The 27,430-nt window shown below is 43.7% G+C and overlaps 1 protein-coding gene across 2 annotated transcripts in view; it reads right to left on the bottom strand.

Annotated features, from left to right (window-relative positions):
- Positions 1 to 27,430, bottom strand: part of ITGA5 (integrin subunit alpha 5) — an 86,426-nt gene that overhangs the window by 26,939 nt on the left and 32,057 nt on the right. For both annotated transcript variants that reach the window (XM_083352762.1, XM_083352763.1), the window contains exons 3-13: positions 22,645 to 22,745; positions 18,033 to 18,156; positions 15,725 to 15,786; positions 15,530 to 15,575; positions 13,736 to 13,861; positions 11,831 to 11,875; positions 10,541 to 10,584; positions 8,552 to 8,608; positions 5,479 to 5,531; positions 4,854 to 5,062; positions 320 to 511 (exon numbers count right to left, since the gene is read on the bottom strand). In XM_083352762.1, coding sequence (XP_083208888.1) covers positions 320 to 511; positions 4,854 to 5,062; positions 5,479 to 5,531; positions 8,552 to 8,608; positions 10,541 to 10,584; positions 11,831 to 11,875; positions 13,736 to 13,861; positions 15,530 to 15,575; positions 15,725 to 15,786; positions 18,033 to 18,156; positions 22,645 to 22,745 — 1,059 coding nt within the window. The remainder of the gene's footprint in view (positions 1 to 319; positions 512 to 4,853; positions 5,063 to 5,478; positions 5,532 to 8,551; positions 8,609 to 10,540; positions 10,585 to 11,830; positions 11,876 to 13,735; positions 13,862 to 15,529; positions 15,576 to 15,724; positions 15,787 to 18,032; positions 18,157 to 22,644; positions 22,746 to 27,430) is intronic.

The following is a 27,430-nucleotide window of genomic DNA, read 5'->3' as shown; positions in this document are numbered from 1 at the left end:
TACAACAACTGGAGGGGGAAAAAATAGAACTCTAGATGAGAAGGGAAATGGAATTTGTTAGAGGAAGACATGGTTACCGAACAGTGAACGGAAGTACTTCATACTGTACTTTTTTTTCTTGTTACAAGTTGCAATGGAAGTATGGGTTTGTTAAAGCAGCTAAATTATCCCAGATAGATATACCTAGTGCTCCATTGGAACTGAATGCTGTAAGAGTTTGCTGGATGATAAGCATCATGTCTGCACCCTCAGACCTGCCAAATAAGCATTCTGCCAAGTTCAGATGTGCTTCTGTCACTTTTTCACAGGTCATCCTCACCTGGGTAACCGTTTCCATCCAGGTCTTTGGCCCCACGCAAAGCTAATCCATAGTAGTCTGGGACTTGACCAGGTGACCAGGAGCCTTGCAATACTTGAGACGGCTTGGGGTGCAGCCCGTTCTGTTGGCCATTATACACATAGACCATTCCTTGTTTTGCCATGCCGCCAAATGGCACTCCGATGGCCACATCTGTGGGAACAAACACCTGTGTCAGCAACGCTGTTTGTAGGAAATTAAAAAAAAATCAAGATGAGCAATATATTGGATAAAAGGAAATGGAAAGGTAGGCTAGCCAACAAATACATAAAATCCTGTTGTAGAAACATGGAGTGAGACTTCCAAATGATCTCTTGAAAGACTGTCTAGAACAGACATGTCAAACACAAGGCCTGGGGGCTGGATCCCGCCCGCAAAGTGGTTTCATGCGGCCCACGAAGCCATCCTGGAAACAGTGAGGGAACGGCCCCCACTGCCTTGGCCCCGGCCCAGAGACCCTCAGATCTGTCCCACTCCTGCCCAGGCCCCCATAGGCGCCCTTGATGCAAACGATGTAGAGTTGGTCATGCCCACCCAGTAGGCCATACACACTCTAGCCACGCCCACCCAGTAGTCCACGCCCACCCTGGCCACACCCACCAGGCCCCCTGAGGGCAACCGCAATGTTGATGCAGCCCTCAATGAAATTGAGTTTGACACCCCTGGTCTAGAAGCTACCCCATGACTTGGACTGACAGGTAGACAGTAGACAAATCAATTTGGAACTGCTCATCTGCTTACATTCCAATCAGAGGAAAACTGAACTTCATCAGCTTATTTACATTTTTTCAAGGGGCCAAAATGGCACAATTGAGCATTGCCAAGTACAGGAGGAGTTCATTCCATCCTACGTTTGAACTAATCTTCCTTAGATATACTGGGCTGTAGCCTGAAGGATCAGTACTCAGCAGATCAGATCCTCATTAATTTCTCAACATAAAACACTTCTCAACTTCCACCCTCTTCCCTGATTGGGTCCAGAAGTGCCAGGGAATCTTGTCAGAGGAGCTTCAAGATGAGACTAATTGCTTCATCAGAGTCAGACAGGAGATTTGCATGTTTAATTGGTAGAGGCCCAAGGGGATCTGCTGCTAAGGCAGCCAAAGGAAACAATACACTTCTTTTTCTTGTGTGTCTTACAAGGGAAGTCCCCTTGCCCCTCCACCTACTTTGAGAGAATCCGCAGAGCAACGCAGTCCAAACTGGCCCTGGGGCCTCCCTATACAGCTATCTCTACAGGCTGATGCCAAAGTTATCTCATCGTGTACTGTAGCCCTCCCAAGGACTCTCTCAGAATGATGCACAGGAGCTGGCTTGCCAGAGCAGCACACCGATTGAGAGACCGGTCTGGAGCCATCAGGGCCACTTGGCAAGAAGGCTTCTGTCTTCGCCCTGTGGATGCTGCTGATTGCCACCCTAGGGGGCCCTTTTATGATTTGTGGACTTCAACTCCCAGAATTCCCGAGACAGCCATGCCTCAGGGTGGCAATCAGCAGCATCCACGGGGTGAAGACAAGAGGGGGGGAGGGCAGAAAAATACAGTAGCTCCACACTGTCAGGATGTGATCCACTCCCCTTTTGTATGCATGCTGTGCTGCTGTCATTCCTGTGACAGAAGCAGAAGGCTTCTGGAGAACACCCCATAGTGGCAATGGATGGCCCTTGTCCCCATCTGGCCAACTGTGGGGTTCCACCATCCAAAGCGCCTAGGCCAGGGGTAGGCAACCTCAGCTCTTTTATGACTCGTGGACTTCAACTCCCAGAATTCCTGAGCCAGCCATGGCTCGGCTTGGAAACCTCTCCCTTTCCCCTCAGCATGGCTGGCTCAGGAATTCTGGGAGTTGAAGTCCACGAGTCATAAAAGAGCCAAGGTTGCCTACCCCTGGCCTAGGCAGACTGTGCATTTCCTTTTGCTTAATTGCTGCACCCCCCCAATGCGATTTTTGTTGTTGTTGTTTAGGGGGAAAAAAAGAAATCTGATGGGAGTTGAATTAGAAAGACCCAAACAGTAGATGGCAGCAGCGGAACACGCACAACTCCCTCTTCTGCCACAGAGACAGGCTGAGGATTTCATTAAAAAGAGCTGCTGCCCCAAAGGCCACCTTAGGATTCCAGCTTTGCCCATCAACATGAGGGAGGAGGAAAAGCCCCCACCTCCTTTGTGCTCCGGCAGCCATTATGAAAAGCAGGGCTGTTAAAGGATAACGAATCCATGTTATCTTGAATATGCACACAGGTAGTCCTTGACTGATGCATCACAACTGAGCCCAAAGTTTCTGTTGCTAAGCGAGACGGTTGGTAAGTGAGTTTCGCCCCATTTTACCACCTTCCTTGCCACACTTGTTAAGCAACTCACTACAGTTAAGAGTTAAAGTTAGTAGCAGGGTTGTTAAGAGAATCTGGCTTCGGCACCGACTTTGCTTGTCAGAAGGTCGCAAAAGGGGATCGCATGAATCCGGGGACACTGCAACCGTCACAAATACGAGTCAGTTGCCAAGGGTCTGGATTTTGTTCACGTGACCCTGGGGAAACGCCACGACGGTCGTTAAGTGTGAAAAACAGTGCCGCTGTAACTTCGGACAGTCGCTAAACGAACGGCTGTAAGTTGAGGACTACCGATCTGTACTATGGGCAGGGTAGTTAAGTCTTCAGTCCCCTCTTTCTACTCAGATGATTCCTGCCGGTGCTCCTTTAAATTTACCTCCACCAAGACTAAGTCCGGCCCAAGCCTCCATTGTGCCTCAGATGGATCCAACAGAATTTTTTAACAGAGAGTCGGCGCCGAGCGGCACAATTAAGAAAACTGAGGAGGACTGAACTCTACAAAGAGTTGCCTTGGTGGAGCAGTGGGCTAATGCCTCCTTAAGTAACACCAGCTGCCTGCAATTAGTGCAGGTTCGAGTCCCACCAGGCTCAAGGTTGACTCAGCCTTCCATCCTTCCAAGGTAGGTAAAATGAGGACCCAGATTGTTGGGGGCAACTAAGCTGACTTTATAATAATGCCGCTTGGGGTGTGTGTGAAAGCCCTAACAAGCAGGCATATACATGGAATGAAGGCTACTGCTAAGCTTGTAAGCCGCCCTGAGTCTTCGGAGAAGGGAGGGATACAAATGGAATTTTTTAAAAAAGTGCCAGTTTTTCACACCTAGAGCTCACGATACCTGTAACAGGGGAAGTAAGGAAGTACAATTTGACAAGATGCTGGCTTGAAAAAGGGACCCGGCTTAATGTTCTCACCAGCCCATCAATCAAGGTTATCCGCGTTCCTCTTTTGAAAGCTGACATTTTTCTTTTTTTGCTGATGCAAGAGAATGTATAACTAAGATGAATGAAAGGAATTAAAGCTTCCAAAAAATCCAACTAGAAACCTAGTTCTCCCCCCCCCCCCAAAAAAAACATATTCTGACTGGCGTTGAGTCTACACACTCAGAGCAAGATACCAGGGATTTAACTTAGGACCTTTCACCTGCAAACCATGTGCTCTTATCGCTGTGTTATCCCTGCCCCTTCCCCAATAAAACATAAATAGATGGTTCCACCCAAGTCAAACCATTGCTCCCTCTGGCCCGTAATGGCTCTTTCGATTGGCAAAATTTCAGGTGGATATCCTGCTATTTTACGATTCCTTTAGGCAGGAAAGAGAAAGAATAACATCTGGGAATTTTTATCTGTGAGACACAAAGCTACAGTCCCTTTTGAAAACTTGTCCACACAGACAAGTTCCTTGCTGTCTCTCTTTTCAGTTAAGCCTGCCTTTCTCCAGATGTCTCTGCCAGAGATTAGATAGTTTTGTTGTGTCTCTGCATTGAACGCGATGGATTTAGTCACCCTCCAGACAAATAAACCAACGTTTCCAGATAAATTAGCTCTGCAATGTTTCTCAGCTGCCTCCTTCCAAGGGGAAGGCATATTCAAAACAACCAAAGCATGCAGATACATTTTGGTTCGATGGGAATTTGACTGAAATGTGCTTCCGTTTTTAAGGCATACACCAGGAGAGAGGAACCTGTAACTCTCTGGATAATGTTGGGTTTCCAACACCCATTAGCCCCAGGAAGTAGGACCAATGGTCGAGAATGATGGAAAATCCCTACATTCCCATCTTCTATCCCGCACCAAAATAACGTGCCTCAGTCTCAATTATGAGTTGTTTGGAAAATATCCAATAATATGCCTCCGTCTCAATTATGAGAATTTTTGGAAAATATCACTTTGATTGGAACATAGCTCTAGCATCAGTTTCTTGTTTGACTGTTAAAATAAGATAAAGGTGAGAATTAACGAGCTGTTCCATGAACCCTGAGGAAAGGGAAACATTTAGTAGCAAATCAGAACTCTAGTAATGGAAAACTCTAGTTTGCAAATAAACTGCTGGATATTCCCTTCCCTTTCCCAATAATACATTGACAATTCATCTTAGTCAAGGAGACAACTCAAACCTGGAGACCTTCTGTTCCTTTCCCCATGCCATGCACCTCCAATCCAACTTTCATACCATTGTAGCCATCCTGGTTGAGGTCTCCCAATGAGGCTATAGCACTGCCAAAGCGGCCAAACTCTTGGTGACCGGTCAGTACAGCTGATGCACTGGGCTCCATGCCATATGTCTTTTGCAGGTAGATATAGACCCTGCCCACCTCCTGAACAAGGCCATCTTCCGTTTTTTTCATAAACAAGGGGGCACCGATCAACAAGTCATCCAGTCTGCATGGCAGGAGAGAGGGGAGAAAGGGAAACAATGAAACAATCAACTCTTTAAGCTCTGGGAGATAAATCACAGGTGGCCGGAGTCCAGAGAACATTGTAGAGTTGCTCGAAAGAGGGAGGGAAAAGGGATCTCGATTGGCTTCTCTCAGTATGGTGGCTCTTCCAGAATTCTCAGCCAACATCTCAGCTACCAGACCATCATGCCCTAACTGCTTCTCTCTACAATTCAATCTTCTCTGCAGATGGACTTTTCGCTTCCCAGACAATTTCTGGGTGGTGTGCATCAAGATCTCACCCAAACGTAAATCTATTATCATATCCAATTTTCTCAGGAGCTGGGAAGAGCTGCTTCCACCCCACCCCACCCCGCCCCAAGCTTACTGTTGACTAAGCAGCCCCTCCCCAACACTCACCCATCACTGTTGATATCCATGGCAGCCACAGCGTACCCAAAATAGGCAGCCATCTGTTGAAACAAGTGACAGGGATCAAGAAATAGTCAGCATAGTACAGACATTTTGAGACCCCAGAAGATTGGAGATGTCTGTTTCCCTGACACACTCCTACAACCTCCTCAAACCTGTCCTTACTGCAGTATTTGCCCACTTCCATAATGGAAGATAGCAAAAAAATATTCTCCAAGAGGCTGGTTGTCAGGCTTTACAAGACAAAGACAAAGACACTGGCTTCCCAAGTGATGTCGGACTGCAGTTCCCAACAGCTCCAGACAATATGGCCAACAGCGACCAATGATGGGAGTTGTGAAGGCCACAGTTTCCTCAGTTGTACTCAGCTTCCAACTACTCAAACTCGCCAGCTGTCTTAATGTGCATTACATTCAAGTTCATTTTAGCTGGAAGTACCTTCCCCCTCTTGGGGAAGTGTAGCCCCCTGAGGTTTTGCAGTGAAATATAGTCAAGAAATATCAGTAACCAGTGGTACACTAAATCTGAGCAATAAGTAACAGGAATATAAAGAAACAATAAATAAATAAAGGCAAGAAAAATGGTTAAAATCCTCTGCAGAAAGTACTTCAAAATTTGTATCACGAAACAATTAGCGTAAAAGCTCATTTCTCATGATCTTTTACTAGATGGAAGTTGGAACTGTGCCATAAAAGTTGGGGTTACACAGGCATTTTCCAATTATTGTAAAAGTTGATCAGCCTCAATTCCAGTTCTTGATGTAACAACAGGCCCTGTGTTTTGAGTATATATCTTCATTGAAAATAAGGGCCAAAAGCTTGTGACAATGATGGAAGAACAATCACATGCGCTCCCACAGAGAGGGCCTCCTCAGGGTGCCGTCGGTCAGGGAGTGCCGGCTGGCGGCCCCCAGGGGGAGAGCAGCCCTCTGGAACCAGCCCCCTGTTGAGCTCCGGATGGCTCCCGACCTTCGCTCTTTTCGCCGTGACCTGAAAACCTGGTTATTCCAGCTTGCCGGCCTGGACTGAGGGATTGGGATTTTAAATTTTAGAATTTGATTTACTTGGTTTGGGGCTAAATTTAATTTAATTTATTTTTTAACTTTGTATGCCATGTTTTAATTGCCCTGTACACCGCCCCGAGTCCTTTGGGAGAAGGACGGTATATAAATCTAATAAAATAAAATAAATAAATAAATAAATTTCCATAGCAGAGGAACAGATTGTGAAAATGTCAGAATTTGCTGAAATGAAGAGAAAAAAAAACTTTTCCGAAAGACTAGAAACCTTGTATGGACTTTTTACTGAAAGAAGAAAAAAAGATATGATGATTTATAGGTTTAAGGATTAAAAAAAAGTTGTGGACTAATGAAAGGCTGAAGGGCTCTGTATAACATTTAAAAGGGAGGGAAGATTGTAATTATTTGTTGAAGAGAAGCTCGGAAGTCATTATATTCCCTAACTTCTGTTTTTTGTTTTCCTTTTATTGCACCTTTTTCTTTCTTTTTTCCTTTCTTTAGTTTTGTCTTTTACTTCATGTAAAATTCTTAATAAACATACATAAACAAGAAACTTGTGACATTGAAATGGAAGCTCAGACTTTCAGAAAACAGAATTCATCATCCAAACGCACTTTTTTTTTGTAGTTTTGCTATCAGCCTCAAGAAGTGGAGAAGGTAAGGAGAGATGTGGGTGCTCCACAAGGAAAGTTTACCTCATCTGTGTGTCTTTCTCTCCTAACCAAATCATTCGGCAACCGCTCAAGGTTACAATGGCACTGAACGAATGGCGGTTTTGAATCCTGAGAGTTCCATCTCTCCCAGCATATCCACCATCATATGATCACAACTGGGATGCTTGGCAACCCATTCACACTGACAACCAACTGCCAAGTGCCCCACGATCACTGTGGGCGCCCCGGCTTTATGGAATCAGCTGCCGGTCGAGCTCTGGATGGCACCTGACTTCCGCTCCTTCCGACGCGGTCTGATGACCTACCTATTTGAGCAAGCCGGCCTGGCCTGATGGGGGATGTGCTGGGGTTTTTATTGGGGATTTTTATTATTCTACTGTTTTTAGCTTGGGCTCTTATTTAATTCTTTTTTAATTTTTGTATTTTGTATTTTTTATGTGCCCTGTTCACCGCCCTGAGTCCTTCGGGAGAAGGGCGGTATACAAATATAATAAATGAAATGAAATGAAATGAATGCCAGTTGCAGCCTTCCATGCTGGCTTCCCCAGAAGCTCAAAGGAAAGCCGGTAGGAACTGCAAATCACCAGGATCCTTGACCTGCACACCCTCTCCCAGCTCCTCTGTGTTTCCATTATGCCAACCATTTGCTCACCTGTACACACCCTCTCTACCTGTACCCCATCCCACACACTTTTCTTGATCCGCACATCCCTGTGCATCCCCCCAATTTACATGACATCTCGTGTGCATCCCACACACCCTTCCCTACCCCTATGGCACCTCTCCAACACCCTCCAGACCAGACATGTCAAACTCGCGACGTCATGTGACATCGTGCAACGTATCGGAGCTTCTTCTCCATTGCCAGCAATGGGGTGGGCGCGGTTTTGGGATGACGCATCCGGCCCGCAGGCCGGCAGTTTGACACCCCTGCTCCAAACTCTCCCCCATACAACCCCCACAGCCTTGTTCCCTCCCTTATCCGGCAGCAGCTACTTTTCTGCCTGCAGGCTTGGGACTTGCAACATCCTGTCAGGATCCCCAGTGACTTTTGTCGTGGGGAGCCGGCAGGAAGGTGCCTTCCCTAACGACTGTGGGATTCAGTGAACGACAACAACCGGGACTGCAGAGACTGTTGTTGCTAAACAGTGCAGTTGCATTTTTCAACCGCATCATTTAGAGACAGTAATTTTGATCCCAGTTGCCACCATAAGTCAAGGACTAACTGTAAGCCCCAGTCAGCAGTTCACCATGGTCTGCTAGGGGCAGACCGTATCATCTTGTCAGGGAGAGCAAATCGTTCTGATTTAAGGGGCTTTTTCAGTAGTTGGGCCCAAATCACTTTAGTGTAGCAAATGAATCTCTTCACCTGTTCTCCAGAAAAGTTGTATAAGGGTCGAATGTCACTTCCATTTAAAATTGTTACCTGGTGGGGCAAAAAAAAAAAGAGAGAGCAAAAAATAGATGTGACATCAAACATGATCTCTCCACAGAAATTCATCAAATGCTTTTAGCTAAATGGTTCCTCTTGACCCAAATGCGGTTTTCTCATTGCTTCTTCTAGCTTCTTCCCCCCCCCACCCCCGGCAAAAGTGAATTAAGGAGGTGAAACAGTCACAGTATTTTTCATCTGGGTTGGTACAGCTGAGAGTAACCTTATCTAGAAGCACATCCAGACACCAAGCTATAGTTGTAGCTTTTAAAAAGACAGGTAGTCCTCAATTCGCAACAGTTTGTTTAGTGACGATTTGAAGTTACAACAGCACTGAAGAAAGAGACTTGTGACCTTTTTCACACTCATGACCACTGCAGCATCCCCCCCCATGGTCAAGTGATCAAAATTCAGATGCTTGGCAACTGACTCATATTTATGACGGTCGCAGTGTCCCAGGGATCATCTGATCACATTTTGCAACCTTCTGACAAGCAAAGTTGATGGGGAAGCCAGATTCACTCAACAACCGTGTTATTAACTTAACAACGGCAGTCCTTCACTTAACAACTATGGCAGGAAAAGTTGTAAAATGGGGCAAAATTCACTCAACAACTGTCTCACTTAGCAACAGGAAATTTGGGGCTCAATTGGGGTCGTAAGTTGAGGACTACCTGTATTTCATTCAAATGACCACAACGTATCCCTCTTTTCACATTAACATTTCTTTGCCCATCTTTTTTGCTCTTTCCCCAACTATTAGTAGAGGAAATTGGAAGATGATAATCTTGGGGTAAACATTCTTTGTTTGAGTTTAGAGATCTATTCTGAATTTTTAAATAAATAAATAAATAAATAAACAAATAAATAAATAAATATCACTACTAGGTCACAAAGCCACTGAGTTAGCACATCTGGGTTGTGAAAACCTTGAGAAGCAGCAGCTGTTAATACAAGCGCTTTGCCATCTGGGATTTGGTAGCCGAGGTTCCTGTCAAATGTCCTGTTTGAACAAACTAACAGTGAAGTTTTTTGGGAGGAGCATTCACTGCTTCTGGAGGCAGGTTGTTCCACTGATTAATTGTTCTAACTGTCAGGAAATTTCCCCTTAGTTCTAAGTTGCTTCTCTCTTTGATTAGTTTCTATCCGTTGCTTCTTGTCCTGCCTTCAGGTGCTTTGGAGAATAGCTTGACTCATATAATGCCTATGAGACTTTTACCTTGCAAAGTGCATCACCTTCTTCTCAAGCCTTACAATCCCTGTTAAAATAACGCTGTTCAAGTATTAGAGAAGTGAATAGATTGCCTTATTTATTTTTTAGTAACGCTATCAAATCCCGGAAGATCAGGCGGTTATACTTTTGAAGAAGAGAATGCTGTACAGAAAGCTCCAAAAAGGGGGCACATTAAGGTTTGAATGAGGCATTTGCAACTTCAAAAATTCTGCTTCCAAGCAGAGGTATGGAGATATTGTACTTCTTGAGAGAAAGGAACACTGCTTCAATTTGGCCTTGGACAAATTTTTTGGGAAAGAGGGAATTCCCAGTTTATGGATCCCGGCATAAAGACCTTATGATGCTTCCTTGGTGGATACGTTCGATAGCAAGGGGTGTTAAATGAATGCTTTAACTTAACAGAACTGAAGATAGGAAGTGGTTTTTCAAGACTTAAGACACATAGTGACTTCAAGACATAGTGATTTGGGAGAAGGTTGGCATTAAACTACACCTGGAGGAAACTGTAAGCTTGCATGCATTCTCAGCAATAGGTGAGCAGTCAAAATTCTGCACCAGCCCTTGGTTCCCTACAAGTAACTTTCAATGGAATTATAATGACCCAAGCTAGCATCTCTAGTAAGGGGGGGAAAGGTGGTGTCACAGACTGTTTGAGAACAATAAAAACAAACAGAAATGGAAATGGCTCTTACATATCCATAGGTGAGATTTCCTTTGGGAACACCAGCCACAAAATCTGTAAGAAGCAAATTGATACAAGATATGTAATACGGCATTACAGCATGGATTCCTGCACTTAGCAATTATTTGAATTTATGACAGACACCCCACCCCCCCGCCAAAAAAAATCTATTTATATTTATATTTATATTTATTTGATTTATATACCACCCTTCTCCCGAAGGACTCAGGGCGGTGTACAGGGCAATAAATATCAAAAATACAAGGTACAAAAGTTAAAAGAAATTTAAATCATTATGCCCAATGCAATAGATAATTCAAATCAATATTAAAACCCCAAACCCATCAGACCAGGCCGGCTTGTTCGAATAAATAAGTTTTCAAATCACGGCGGAAGGAGCGAAGGTCGGGAGCCATCCGGAGCTCAACCGGTAAGCGGTTCCACAGGTCTGGCGCGCCCACAGAGAACGGCCTCCCCCTGAGGGCCACCAGTCGACATTCTCTGACCGGTGGCACCCTGAGGAGGCCCTCACTGTGGGAGCGCACTGGACGGAGGGAGGTTGACGCCGGCAGCAGGTGCTCCCGTAGGTAATCCGGACCCATGCCATATTTATGATCCAGTTCTGAAGTTCCAATGGCTGTTCCTACTCCCTATAGTCATGTGACAGGATTTTCGGCACTCAGGAACCAGCCCACACTTATAGCGGTAGTATGTAGTATCCCACAGCCACGTGACTGCAATTTATGACGTTTTTGTCAGAAACCAAAAACGGCTCGTAGCAAACAATGAGTTCATTGAACAGCCGCATCATTCACTTAGCGACCCACAGCATTCCCTTTACAATTGCCACAGTCACTCAGCAACCATCTTAAAAAGGTTGTAAAATCAGGCGTGGTGATACGATGACCTGCTTTACAACCATCGCAACTTAACAACCATGATTGCCAGGCTCAGTTATGGTCACATGTTGAAGCAAAGTAAGTTTCTACTCCTCATGGAGGAAAAGGAAGTCTATGTTATTTATTCACTGTAACAACTCTCCTCACTACCGGCAGCCTCCATTTTGGGTGATCAGAATGAGGCAGCCAACAAACAACAATTGAATTATACAGACAATCTGAAAATATTTTATTTTAGAAAAGATTTCACTGACAAATTTAGTTGGCGCTTCATTTGGAAGGCAATATAGGTTGTTGGTGCATATACAACCCCAGCTTCTTATTCCCCCCCCAAAAAAAGCATTCATGTACTATCTCCCACAGCAACGAATGTGATAGTTCTCCCTCAAGCCTCTTAGTACCTTCAGTGGCATCTCCGCTGAATTCACCCACGGCCACAGAATAGCCTAGGAACAAAACACAAGGAATAATGCAATGGATGACAAACAATTTGTCTCTAGTAGCTACCAAGAACCTTTGAGGGCCCCCTTATCATTGCAGAACAACAGAGTATCCTCAATCACAAAATAATGCTTATGGTTTAGCCAGGAATGCAACCTATAAATATCACCTAAGCAGCCTCATCTCAGTTGGATTCAGAATAGCCCATCCTTGTGGTTTCCCTGAAGATCAGCACAGATCATCATTTGTAGAGAGAGAAAAAAACAACCAACAATCACATAGTGAAAAATGCTTGCGTTTGGCATCAAAGAAAGATCAACCCATAGAATAGAGCTCTTTTCAATTCCAGAGTGAACCCACATCAGTTTGTTACCCTGAAAAGACGGCCAATCAGAAACAAAGGAAGTCCGCAGTATTTACAGTATTCTTTTCAACCCTGACACCTTGGAAGATGTGTGGTTTACAACTCCTAAAATCCCCCAGCCAGCCATGCTTTCCTTGTTCGCTAGGGAATTTTGTGAGTTGAAGTCCACACACACCTTCAAGTTTGCCAAGATTGAAAAAGACTGTTCTGGGACAACTCTGCCGACTCTGCCGAGTTGTTTACGAAACTTACTATTAGGGAAACTTGCTATCAGAGGCAACACTTCCACCCAGAAATGAAGAACCAGAGGTCAGACAGAGCATATTGTGGGTTGCGGTTTACTGTGACCTCTGATTCACCTAATGAGTGTGTGGGTTTGATTTGCAACTCATTAACTAGCCTTACTCTGAACTGAGAACGGGTAAAGTGGCTGAACCTCTAGGCTAGGAGAATCAGACAAGCCAAGAACTCTTTCACCCTCACTGCCAGTATGAATCGTAGTCATTGCTTTCCTGAGGCCTGGCCTTTGTGTAAAGAGCACCTCAGGGACTCAACACTGGATCCACTTATGTTCTTAGTTGCCTACAGGAACGAAGAGCCAACCAAAAGGCCTGTGAAGGGAAGTGCTACAGTTGAGAAGGGATCCATGAGGCTCCTGTCTTAGTTTTCTGTTGGGGAGAGAGCTGGAATTTTCAATTTGGGGAAGAGAGTTGAACTGTATGTGTGTGTTGAATTCCCTGGAATCAGGAACAAGGCAGGAAGCTTTAAGGATCTGACTTTTGGTAGTCCAGCACTCCTCCTGGTATAAAAAGATCTGAGGATGACAGCCAGTTTGGCCTGGTGGTTAAGGCACCAGGCTAGAAATCAGGAGCTGGTGAGTTCTAGTTCCACTTTAGGCATGAAGTCCCTCTTTCTCAGCCCAACTCACCTCACAGGGTTATTGTGGAGAAAATAGGAGAAGGAAGGAATATTAGGTAAGTAAACCACCTTGAGTTATATAATAATAATAATAATAATAACAACTATATCATTAATATTATTGTTGTTGTTGTTATTGTTGTTTTGAATATTAGTAGCTCGGGTTGATAGTTGGGCTGTTGGCCTGATCTCCAAGTTTGGCGATTTGATTGCAAGTGTTTTGTCTCCATTCGGGGGGGGGGCATCTTCAGTGCAGTTTGAATTGAAATTTAATTCAAAGCACACTGAAGATGTCCACACGCACCCATACCCCCCCCCCCCGAATGGAGACAAAACGTTTGCAGTCAAATTGCCAAGCTCGGAGATCAAATCAACAGCAATAATAACAACAACAAGGACGATGATGTCAGGATAAAAATAAATACATAAATGCGTCAACGTCTGAGAAAAATCAATCCTATAATCTAGGATTCCTATCCATGCTACACAAAATTAACAGAAGCAGATGGGCGCCAGGACAAAAAAAAAATCTTGTCAAAGTCAAGGCTGCTTCTCCATCATCTGTCTTCTCTGTCGAACTCACCTAGGTAGCTGTCATCCGCTTTGAGGTGAGTCTGATGTGTTTTGAGCTCTCCTCTAACCACAACGATTAAATACTCAGGGTCATAGGATTCTTCAATGGCCTCTTGAGTTGCTGAGATCACTTGGCCTAAAAGAGCAAGCAGAGTGCAACAATTAGCACGTTGGACTAAGATCAGAGAGACCCAGGTTCAAATCCCCACTTAGGCTGGAAGATTCTTAAGGTAAGGAAAATTATTAATGTCTTGCCACTCAAGTTATTTCACCGAATTGCTATGGAGATATAAGTGAGAGAGGGGTGTCATATATTTCTTGGGTGGGTGAGGGGAGAAAGGCAAGAAATAACATAACGCTGCATTTAAGAGATGTCAGACAAAGATTGCAGGAGACAATTGAGGCCGTTGGTGCTTATGGTTATCAACAGTCACACGGAACTTGTAAACAAAATATATTACAACAATGCTGTTTGTGAATCTTAGCTGCCACTTTCCTGCCCAAACTAAAGAAAGGAATTCCAACCCCCATGGATGAGAAGCTACGCTGGAAAATAGGACAAAGAATAATAAGATTTACCGTATCTGATCGGGCAAATAAACATTGTCAGATAATGAATACATAAAACACAATGTATTTCAAGTAACAAAAACAGAGGGAAATACGGGCTGGAAAGATTCCAGTCCCTCCCTAGCCCCCTAAAAGGGATTCTACTGGATCCCATGGAGGCCTCCTTTTCTCTATGTCAAATTGATATAAGAGGTTGAATGAAAATCACTCATTTTCTGTTGAGGGCACGTAATGTCAGCCAGTACCTGTTCTGAGACACCATATGGAGGTTGTGGGGAGGGAGGAAAAGGACACACGGAAGCGAAGGAAAGTATATAGCTAGCCCTGGATTGAACAACAGTTCATTTAGTGATTGTTTGAGGTTACAATGGCACTGGAAAAAGCTTTTCCGTTTTTCACACTGATGACGGTTGCAGCATCCCTCAGGTCACATGATGAAAATCAGCAAATGATTCATATTTATGAAGGATGGCAATGTCCCAGGGTCATGTGATCATCTTTCGCAGCCTTCTGACAAGCGTTGTCAATGGGCAAGCCAGATTCCCTTAGCAACCACGTCACTAACTTTGACAACTGTTGTGATTCACTTAAGAACTGGGGCAAGAAAAGTCGTAAAATGGGGTAACACTCACTTAACAACTGTCTTGCTTAGCCCACATAAATTTTGGGCTCTGTTGTGGTTGTAAGTCGAGGACAACTTGTATTTCCATTAGATCAGCTTTGCAAGCTTTGCAAAAACAGATTCCCCTACGGCAGGGGTAGACAACCTTGGCTCTTTTATGACTTGTGGACTTCAACTCCCAGAATTCCTGAGCCAGCATGGCTCAGCTTGGAAACCTCTCCCTTTCCCCTCAGCATGGCTGGCTCAGGAATTCTGGGAGTTGAAGTCCACGAGTCATAAAAGAGCCAAGATTGCCTACCCCTGCCCTATGGTCTAACAGCCACTTTGAAAAATATGGCAACATCTACTTCTCTCCGGGCATACAAACCTCATTTGTCTCAAATTCCCAGCATTTTTTTTAAAAAAATACAAATCTCCCTAGTGTTTGCTTCTGCTGCCTTTTGTCTTCTCTTCCTTCATGCCAAATTAAAATTCTTCACAGTACTGTTTCCCACTGTTACTTGGGTTTAAGGCAAAGAGATGAAAGCAGGCTATGCTGTGGAAGGCCTGCCTAAACCTATGGCGTGCAATTGTGGGTAGACTTAGTCCTAGGGTGTGCAGCTACCAACTCACCTTGCCAGAAGTAGCTTCCAGGGCCACCAAGAAGAACCCTTCCTGCCTGCAGAGAGAAAGACCATTTAAAAAACCCACAAAACTCTTATTTAACCCCCCTCTACCTTAATGTATTTGACATTTCCCCCTTAAATGTCCTAACCTAATGTGCATTGTCCATACCTTGCCCCACACTCAAGACGGAAGGAAACTGACCTTTGTGAATTCAGCACTGAAACCACTTTGACAATAGCCTTGTCCAGCAGGTGAGTTCAGATCTGCCAGGACAGAGGGGGCGGGGGGGGGGGGAAGAAGAGAGTTGAGAAAGTCAGAGAAGCTGAACAAGTAATGACTGACATGAAATCATGGTACAACCACAGTTGATGTGGGCAACGTAAGAAACCATTGATATTGCAGCTTGAATTTTTCAATGCGATGTCTTTCGATTGTGTTTTCTGCACCTGGATGTGCAAAAGAGGATCAGGATAAAACCCCGACTTAAAGGCATCAGGAAGTAGGACTCCAAGATTATCTCTTCTACTTCCCTCGCTTCTCTATCTTTCCAATTAAACCCATCATTTAATCTGATATAAACGGAGCAAAGCTTCATAATCATAATGACTGAGCATCGGGCATGGGCAACATGTGGTGTCCATTAACAATCAGGAGGGCCACAGGTTTACCATCCAGCAGCACACAGCTCAAAAACCAAACAAAACATATGTTATACGTATGTAGTACGTATATGTTGCATATATAGTATGTTTAGGTGTGTGTCATGTACGTGTTCACTTTGAGAGCGGGCAATTAAATTTCATTCTTGATGTGTGTCGTTGTGCCCACAGTAAAAATGACAATAAAGGTTATCTTTTCTTTTCTTATCTAAAACAAAAAAACCCCATACATGAATTGCTTATTTTAATAAAACAGCAGGATGTATTTCTTTAAACATTAATACTTCCTGAATGATAAAAGTGGAAAGATGGGTTACAAGTAGAGATATGCCACGTTTTTCTATTTGAGAATGGAATATTCTGCTTCTCCTCTGGAATAGCCAATCTCCTTTGGACTGTGCCATTCCGGGGGTGGTCTGGCGGTTTTCAGAAGTAAATCATCTAAACTGGAAGCAGTTTGAGGCATCCTGGGTGTGGTCTGGGCACGAAATAGGCCTATTTCATCCAGAATGCCATGCCTAGGATACCTCAAACTATTTCCAATCCAGAAACAATCATGCTGCCCCAGAGTGGCATTGTCCAGAGGGGAATAGAATGTTCTTTAGTTCAAAGGAATGCTTCATTCCCCAAGTAGTTTCCCACATCCCTCGTCAAGACAGAAAGACATTTCTGCCAGGAAGCAGTTAAAGCAATTTTTTAATTCAATGCCATCTGGAAAGAGGCATTAACTGTGCTTTACCTTCCAAAAAGCACAGACACGGAACAACACTCCCTAGTCTCATGCTTACATACATGTTTTAGGATTATGGCTTAGAAATCACATTTTTATTTATTAATCAAATTTATAGAGTCGCCCATCTCACCAAAGAGAACTCTGGGAAGCACACAACAAATATTTGGAAAGGATCACTGAGAAGACTACAACATCCATCCATCCATCCATCCATCCATCCATCCATCCATCCATCCATCCATCCATCTATCTATCTATCTATCTATCTATCTATCTATCTATCTATCTATCTATCTATCTATCTATCTATCTATCTATCAGCTTTATTATTTTTATAAATAACTTAAGGTGGCCAATATACTTAATACTTTTCTCCACAAACCAATCATGTGAGGTGGGTTGAGCTGAGAGTGAGTGATTGGTCCATGGTCACGCAATTGGCTTTCATGCCTAAGGCAGGACTAGAATTCATACTCTCCTGGTTTCTAGGCCAGCACCCTAACTACTATTCCACACCGTGCCATACTCCAAAATATGCCATAAAGGCCTCCAGTCTGGGAATCTAGCATTGCCGGTGTGCCGTAGACACCTCCCATGATATTTACATGTCCCTGCTCCACCCGACGTTTTACATCTCTAAAGCATGCCTTCAGTTCTGGATCATCTATTCAGAGAAAGGTCATAAATGACCAGGAATAAATATGATTGTTTTCTGTGAAGAGAGGCTAAAGGGGGTAGAGATATGGATCACAGCTGCCGTTCTGTAAATGAGTAAACTCTCTTACTGCAGCCATTTTCTAAGAGGGTCCACGGCATGCTCTCTATGTTTCAAACTGTCCAATGGACTTCAAAGGTTGGAGACCCTAGCCAGATGTATTGAGGCTCCCCTTCCCATTGACGATTCATTACTTTAGAGCAGGGGTGTCAAACTGCCTGCCCACGGGCCGGACGCGTCACGATGAAACTGCGCCCACCCCATTGCCGGCAATGGGGAAAAAGCTCCAATACGTCACGCGACGTCACGTGACGTCGCGGGTTTCACATGCCTGCTTCAGAGGATGAAGTTATTCAATAATATTTTCATTAACAATCCCTTCTCTCATGGACCGCATGTTACCTGAGCGGCAAGGAGCATATTCCACAAATTTAGTAAAGTTGTTGATCGACAGGTAACATGTGCCCACAACTTCTTGTTCAGGTTCATCCTTAGTTGTCCGCCAGCTGTACAAGGGGGCACAGGCCTAGTAGGAGGAAAAAAAAATCAGCCTAGTAAGCAAAGACAGAGAGATCAAGGGTCGATGAGTGGCATCTAACCTGCAGTCAACCTTTCCACTGTGGTCATTATTTCAACCAGGCCAGGCCCTACCAGAGGGAAACTCCACCTTCACAAAATAACTATTCCAAAGCTTCTCCCGCAACTAACTAACTTCCCATCACCTTCATTCACAAGCAAATGAGTTCTTATCCCATCCTGGACATCAGTTCCTCTCAGGCAGCCCCAGCAGATGTTAGGAAGTAGCAGACAGATGTTGGAGGCCAGGTGGCCTGCACACTTATACATATACACAGCCTTGCTACCTTTCTGTCTTAAGTTGCAATGGGAAATCTTGCTCCGTTGCTGATGTTGACAAAAGTAAGGTCACTTCCATGGAATAAGAAGATGGCTGATAACCACTTCTTCATCTGAAGCATCCAAATACCTTGATTTAGTCCGGTCTAGAAAAATAAAACCATGCTCATCCCTCTCTAGCTTCTTCACTGGCAGCAATTGGTTTAAGGCAGGATGAGTTTGACAGTGCGTCTAAAACTCTGTAAAAGTGTCTTCTGATTTGTTAATCAATATGAGTTCCTGTTTTGGATGTAAGTTCTTAAAACGTATAAATACTGCTTGGAGACTTCCCAGTGCAGCCTCTGCTAAAGCTGACAAGTTTTAGAAGTTGCTTAAAAGCCTCACCGTTGGCTAAATCCCAGCTTGTGCTTCTTCCTGGAACTGTTTCTACTTTTCACTCTCACTTGTTGCTTTACAGGAGCAAGCTACAGTTCAGACTTTTGAGTGTTCGATTTTGCAAAGCATTCCTGAAATCGAATTTGAGGAAAAATAATCCATCTACCCATCTTTCTACCTACCTTTATAGTTTAAGCAAACAGATAATAAAATAAAAGGTGTCTCTAATATCATTTGGGGGAGGAACGCAACGACACCAGAAGAGGAAAGAGCTCCTTCCATGTACAGTGGAGCCTGGAGCTGGAGCCTCTTCTCCTCCCCCTTCCCGAAATTGCCTTTTTAGCTACACCCCTCTTTCTCTTGAATTCAGGGCGTTGGAGAATTGAAGCAGCAATTGCAGTAGAGCCAAGTGATGATTGAAGTAGGGAAGAAACAACAGTGTAATAGCATTCTTGACCCAAATGAACCCTTGCAATTAGTGTCAGGTAAAACTAAATGCAGATGTTGATAACAAAAATCTCTTCTAAGGTTTTTTGTTTTTTTTTAGACGTATAGTAGCCAAGAATCTATTAAACAGAAAAATTCAAACTTCCTCTTGAAGTGGCCAAGGAAACATTCTTCATTCCAAATGTCTGTTAGAGGCTTCTTGGAAGAAGCAACAAATTGGCATGATCTACAGTCTTCAGACCAGTAGTATATTAACACCAACGAGATGACGTTGATTAATTTTTCTCCCGTTAAACTTTATAGGACAAATTTTTTTTAAAAAAATTTTTTTTAAAAAAAACCCCAAAACCTAGAAAGTGGTACTAGATTGATGACAAGCCCAAAGACCGTGCCTTTATCTCTTCTTCCCTTTTGGGATTTGGATGAAACAGCCTCTCTGCTCACTGCTAGTGGTGATAGGATTAATCTGCAACATTTCTAGCCTTTGTGGGTAGAAAGATTTTGTTCAAGATGTTGGGGTCAATAGATTTAGAAGACAAATGTGTGTAGAGGAGGGGAAAGGGGGAGGGGAATCTGAGCAGGATTCTCCGAAGTCCAAAATGTCACAGTTTAGATTTCATCGCCCTGTATAAGATCTGCCCCTCCCGTTGAATAGCACAAGCAGAACAATGAATGAAATGTATACACTTCGCTGCCTTCTTTCTCTTTAAGAAAACACAACAAGCAGAGAGAATAAACAATGGGCATTAGAAAGCCATTTTATACCCACAGGAATTTGCAACAAGATCCTTCCATATATTGTTGGTTTGAAGGCTGGCAGCCTAAAACACGGGGCAGCCTCTTTTTGTTGAGAAGCCCTGCCGCAAAGGAGACAGGCTGTGTGAGTGTAATGTAACAAGCAGGTCTCGATAGCTATCTTTAAAAACTCAGCTGCTTCAAAGAGGACGTAAGATAACTCTCTTCTGTTATCACAAACCGCTGGACAAGAAGCCAATTTCTTGAAAATGGCAGGAAAGCTGACGGGAGGATAGCGTTAAGGGTGGAAGAACAAATATTCCCCAACTCAATCAAAATAGAAAGGGGCAATCAAGAAGCTGCCTAGGGCAGGCCATCTTGAATACTGAGCTGACTGTATAAGAGAAGCTTGTCTTAACACTAGTGATCTGCAGATGTGTGGACTTCAATTCCCAGAATTCCCCAGCCAGCATGGCCATTGCTGAGACTTCGGAGCATTTGGGACCATGCCAGTCTAGAAAGCCAATGCAATCTGGGGAGAGCAGAGTCTGATCTGTGACCGTAATAGAAAGATTGATTGATTGGGAGATCAGAGAGTCACAATTGGCTTTTGTAGGCTGCAAAACCACTTGCAGTTTTGGGTACTTGTATGCAGCTTTCAAATTCAGGCTGCACACTGAGGTGCCAGCCTGTACTGAAACAACGAATAGGGACATCCGCAACTGCCTGATTTTATGTTTTTGCTTGTTATCCCCGCCCACTCCTCGCCCCTCTGTCTTTTCTTCAGGAGTCTCAGCGTGACATACAGAAGCACACCCTCTTCCATTTTTTTCTTCAAACAACAACCCTTTGAGGTAGGTAAGGAATGCATTTCTCGAAGGCATAAAAAAAAAAAGGAATTTCCATGGCTGAGAGTGGGCATAAACTTGCATCACTCTAGTGCTACTCCAGCAGCTTTAAACCTGACACCACACTGTCTCCTGTCATTTAGAGCTCAGAAATGGATCATCCCTCAGTTGCCGCAGCTGATGGAAAGCTAGTTCAGGCCACAAAGAAGGACCGATCTTGCCATGAGGCTCAGTGCTGCACATTCCTATTGCTCCCTAAATTTGCAGAGCATGATCCAGTTCCTGAAGTGCTTAGCCTTAGAGGAAAAATCACATGGGACCCATTTTAAAAGAGAGAACATGCAGTGCCGGGTCATCTGTTTCTACCCTAAAATCACAAGGCAAGAGGTAGGCTAATGGCAGGGCTGGTCCTCGTACCGTGTATTTTTCCTATCTTTGCAGTCTAAACTATCAGGAATAACTCAGCCTGCACAGGCTCCTCACATCAGTACATGTGGTTAAACGAAATCAACACATACCGAACAACCCCACCACTGCAAGATTCCCAGCTAAGGTTACCAAAATGCTGCATCTAGATAAGATCAATTTTACAAACCTGCCAGATCAACAGGGATTTGTAAATGTATACTTCACGGACACAATTCTGTCTGCACTGTTAATAGCAGGATATGGCTTTAAAAAGCCTGCTCTCGCAATGGGGTGAGCGCTCCTGTTCCTTGCCCCAGCTCCTGCCCACCTAACAGTTCGAAAGCATTTAAATGCGAGTAGGTTACATGTGGTCCTCGACTTATAACAGTCCATTTAGTGACCATTCAAGGTTACAACGGAGCTGAAAAAAGTCACTTCGGACCATTTTTCCCACTCACAACTGTTGCTATTGCTATCGTGCCTTTAAAAAAAAAAGCTGTTTGCAACCCAGCATAAGAATGATCTGTACTGACTGCCGAATTTGGTGCCTACCGATAAACGTTTGACAACAGCTCCCATCATCCAGCTGGAACAGCAGAAATGGCTGGATTTATGGGAGCTGCACTTCTGGTACAACGAGGACAACAGGTAGGAAAAAGCTGCTCTGCAATCATCCTTAAAAATGTCTTTCACAAAAAATTTTTAATATGATGTGACCACAGACATTGTGTTGCAATTGTAGCATAAATAACAATGACTGAAAGTATGACGCCTGGCTTTATAATGTGAACATGAATTAAACATTAAGGTGATCAGGAGAGACAGTGGAGGTAGCAGTGTCTTCTTGTGTTTGTTTACTAAGAAGTTAAGTCCAGCTTTGGTCGAGGAGCTTTGCTCCAAGATAAGGGCATGTACAATTGCAGAATTATAAATTTGCCATGAGTCTGTGGATGAAAGGACTACTATTTCCACACAGTGGGTGAGAAGGGCAAATGTCTCTAGAATCAGTGTAGTGGTACTGTGGTTTTTGTTTCTCAAGACACAGGAAGGAAATACTTTATTTTGGGGATTTCATCACTCCCAGATTTCAGCTGATTGCATAACAGCCAACAATGTGGTTGTGGCAACTTCATCCTGAAGCATCTCTCTTGGGATCAGAGATTCTTGTGCTCCCACATCTACCATCCAAAGCACCACCATCACCGAAGGAAGCAAGCAAAATGGCTGTGACTAAGCACCAGTCATTTGCCCGGCACCTCCTGCTCAATTATCCATTATGACCCTCCTGCTCAATTATCCATTATGACCCTCCTGCTCAATTATCCATTATGACAGCCAAGACTTACCAAGATGGATTTGCCGTGTGATCGCACCGTGGCTCCAAACCATTGAAGAGATTTAAATTCCATCTGCTCCAGTGTCCCATTGAGTTCATCCAAACGGGATCCTGTAACACAAAAGACAAACATGGCCTAAATATGGACTATTTAACTATTTTGGCATTTGGGGCACATTTTTTAAATCCGTGGTGAATCAACAGGTTTTAGTCCCAAGACAAGAAAAAGTTGTTAGGGTTTAAACACTGCACTATGTTTTCCTTGGCGAAGGTTAATAAATAAACCAAATTAGCTAAGTTCCCACAACACAGAGTTGGGAAACATTTCAGCTACAGTTTCTGCTATGGCTTTTGCTCAATATATGATATCTCAGGCCTTAGAGTGTACAAATATTGCAATCTACCACCTTCCATCCCAAGAAAATTGCTGGCTTGAAAAAGAATCAATAAAATAATCTGGACCAAAGTAACCAGCCTCCACCCTAGTCTCCTATGATAGACTTCTGCATGAGTTACTGATTTGGCTTTGCTTCCTTAGCTTTTAAGAAATTCTGCCACATCTGGGTATACTGAACCGTTCTGTGCTGAACAGTGCAAAAATACCCAGAGGTTTCCTGTTGTCTCCCTACATGATTTAATGATTCTTCCAAAGACTAAATATTATATGTCCTGATCAGCAACTCAAGCAGAAGTTCTACGGTATTAATAAGCACTTTCTAAAAGTACATTTTTCCGGAATGAACTCATCGTTTTTTAATTTAGAATGGCAGGATGTGGGGGTGCTGTCAAAGAGGTACCCCAGTTGTCAGAAATTCCAAAAACCTTGGCCTAGAGATTTTAAGCAATGATCTCAATTTTCCTGATAATTGGCGTCGTTGGTTTCAATCCAGATCTGAAAAGGCATCCCTCGGGCTCTGAATCAAAGAGGTTCACTAGTATTCCCACTGTTCAGTACCAAGGCAACAATCCAGAAGAATACAGCAATGCATTCTGGGGGCTTGGAATAAGACACCATGTTGTCTTTTTTCCTCTCCCTCAAAATCCCATTAGAGAGTGAACTCAGTGAATTGCTGCAGGCCAGGTGCAAGCAATCGAAAGGGTTACCAGCTATTTCTGGTCTGGAAAGGCCTTTCCACTTCTCTTCCTCCCCTGCCAAAAATTATGTTTGATTCTATATAATTCTCTCCACTTCCACCCTCCTGCTCTATTCCATCGACACCAGTGCCTGAAAAGTTTTTAAAAAAGAAAAGGAAAGGAAACCAAGCAAAACTCTTCCATTGTTTATGATTTCAAAAATCCCACAAAGCTGCTCAGAACAGGACTCCAGAAATTCCTTCACTGTTTATTCAGAGAGAGAGGGGGGGGGAAAGTCACAATACAATATTGTTTTGCATCTCTCCCGCCCCCCCACCCCAATTTCCCATTGTTTCCCTTTGGCACAGAAGGGAGGACTCAAAAGAGGGCAAAGAATGACAGAGGAAGTTCTTGCTCCTCAAAAATGCAGACAACCCTCGGCATGCCCACCACCACAATCTTCCTGAACATCTTGAACAATCTACAATTGCTGTAATTCTCCAACTTGTGATCCAAAAGCACCCCAAGGCTCCTTGAAACCTTTTCAAGAGTCCTGCATGAAAAGGTTAATTCTTTCCCCACACCGTACAGGAGAGTGGAGGGTGGGCTATGATCTAATCTAGCATTCACATCCTGCATCTCTGGATAGCTGCCAGGATCACAGTAGGGTTCCCCCCCCCCCCCCGACACTTGCCCAGTTCCCCCCCCCCTTTTAAAAAGCCAGCAGCTGCCATTTTAGTTTTCCACAATGTTCTTGACTGATATTAAATTGGCAACATTATAGTTAATGGAAATCAAAACGGCTTGGGGTTATGGATAGGTAAAAAGGAAGAGACTCACCAGCGGAGAATGAACCTGGTTACTTTGCTCTGGACCTTCATGTATCTAAAGCTTTCCCAGGATCCATGAAAGGCAACAATTAGGCAACCAGGCCAATGTCCCATGGGATTTAAGGCCTGTCTTTCCACAGAGGTGGTTAATCTGTGTCTTGCAAGGACATGTGGTCTTCCTACGGTAGCAAGCTTATTTATACAGGTAGTCCTCGACTTATGGTCACAACTGAGCCCAAAATTTCTGTTGATAAGTGACTCAGTTGTTAAGTGAATTTTGTCCCATTTTACGACCTTTCTTGCCACAGTTGTTAAGTGAACCACTGAGGTTGTTAAGTTAGTAACATGATTGTTAAGGGAATCTGGCTTCCCCATTGACTTTGCTTGTCAGGAGGTTGCAAAAGGTGATGATCATGTGACACAGGGAGCCTGCAACTGTCATAAACGTGAGTTATTTACCAAGCATCCGAATTTCAATCACATGACCAAAGGGAGCTGCAACGGTCGTAAGTGTGAAAAAACGGTCATAAGTCACTTTTTTTCCAGTGCCGTTATAACTTTGAACAGTCACTGAATGAACTGTTGTAAATCAAGGACTTCCTGTAGTGCCCTTTACCGCAGTTGTGTCACAAGATCATAAATGTTTAATATTATTGTGTGATTGATATACATTAACTCTATATTTTATGTGCAGCCCCAAACACCAAAGACTTCACTCAACATGTCCCAGTCAAGCCAGAAGGTTAGATAGCTAGAGCACCCTGAAGCAAAACAGCTAAGATTTGTGGCCCTGTTTGAAAGCTTGGGGGAGAATTTAACTTTTACAGAGAGCTTAGTCTTTAATTCACCTCTCCAAGCTACTTTTTTATAGTTCTAAGGCAGGGGTGTCAAACTTAATTTCATTGAGGGCTGCATCAGCATTGCGGTTGCCCTCAGGGGGACGAGTGGGCGTGGCCTACTGGGTGGGCGTGGCTAGAGTGCGTATGGCCTACTGGGTGGGCATGGCCAGCTCTACATCGTTTGCATCAAGGGTGCCTATGGGGGCCTGGGCAGGAGTGGGACAGATCTGAGGGTCTCTGGCAGAAGGAGGGTCTCTGGGCCAGGGCCAAGGCAGTGGGGGCCGTTCCCTCACTGTTTCCAGGATGGCTTTGCGGGCCACATGAAACCACTTTGCGGGCCGGATCCGGTCCCCGGGCCTTGTGTTTGACATGTCTGTTCTAAGGGACAAAATAAGTTTCTGTGTAAGGCAGTCATTTCACCACTTAAAACATAACCCCAAAGGATCAAACTATCCATTCCCACCCTTGAGGAATCATGGAACTACTGGACCTGTACCCCTGTGACCCTCAGTGATAAAAAAGCAACAATAAAAGTAAAGTTGTGTGACCCACAGAGGCACAAAACATGCCCATGTTCTAGTATGTATTGCAGCTGCTTGCGACATACATCTATGAGGATTATCGGACAGTCAAGCTCATTTCTGGCCTGCAAAAACCTGGCTGGCCGTTAGATGATAGCAAAGAGTCACAGAAAACTATTCTTTGCTGATCTTTAGTGGTCAGCTGGTATTCTACAGCCCACAGACGACAAACATGTCTTGTGCACGTTCAACTGGGAATGAATTCCCTAAAAGTCAAAAATCTCAAGAATCCATAAAAGAGCGAGCGAGCAAGGTGTTGGAAGAGGTTTACAATTCCTGCTTTCTCAAAATGCTTAGAGGTAGTGTTTAACTTTCAACCACTGGCTTAGTGACAGTCTGAAATGACAACGGCATTGAAAAAAGTGATTTATGACCTGCTCTCTACTTCGGGCCATTGCAGCATCCCCACAGCCATGTGATCAAAATTCAGATGTTTGACAACTGGCCCATGTTTATGGTGGTTACAGCATCCCGTGGTCATGTGATCGTCTTTTCACACCTTCCCAGATAATTTCCAACAAGTGAAATTAATGGGGGAAGCTGGATTCTCTTAACAAATGCACTGATTTGTTTAACAACCATGGCAAAAAAAGTCTAAACTGGGCATGATTCACTTTAAAAAAAAAAGAAGCCTCGGTTAGCAATGGAAATTCTGGTCCAACTGTGGTTATTATTTAATAATAAATAAATAATAAGTTGAAGATTATCTGTTCTGGGCCAATCTGATGCAGCTTTTTTCTTGATTTGCTATTTATATACAATCCCCTTCAGGATCTCTCGCAATCAAGTCAGTTCAACCAGACTTATTTAGAGATGACAGAATAGAAAATTAGCATGTATCCTACCCAACATTTTCAGCAGAAAGGAGGAGAAAAATGCAAAAACTGTCATCATGAAAAGTGAGATCAAAACCTCTATGCTAAGAGCATTTATGTTAGGCCATTATTCCATGGCCTTATTGGACTGTTGGGATTTTTTGTGTAATTTGTCAACCCAGGCTCGGCTGACATCACATGTTTGTTCTGTGGGGACACCAAAAAAGATCCAGCAAATATTAAATTCAGCACTGATTAGAGCTTTTTCCTTCACCTAACAAATTTTCCAGGTATCCTTGCAGCCAATTTGTTCTGTTTGTTTGTTTGTTCGTTTAATAAATTTGTATGTTTATACAATGAGATCAGGTTTTCTACTATTAATCAGTTAGGAAAGGCTCAATTGATAGAGGTGGTTTAAAATGCCCATTCATTCTCGGGGTTTTATTTATTTAAACAATCAATATGGCCAGTTAACAATACTTTACAGTCCACAAAGAAACCAGCAAACAAATATACAGTACACAATGTGCCAGGGCTCACTAAAGATAATGTTTATTATTCAAACCACACAGGTCCTGCTCACCTAACATCCTGCCCCTGGCAGATGGAGGAAGAGGGAGGTTTTTTAAGGTTTTCCTCCGTAAGGCTAATGAAATC

Source organism: Vipera ursinii, assembly GCF_947247035.1.
Source record: "Vipera ursinii genome assembly, chromosome: 2".
NCBI classification, from domain to species: Eukaryota; Metazoa; Chordata; class Lepidosauria; order Squamata; family Viperidae; genus Vipera; species Vipera ursinii.
This window is presented reverse-complemented; position numbering and strand designations above follow the sequence as displayed.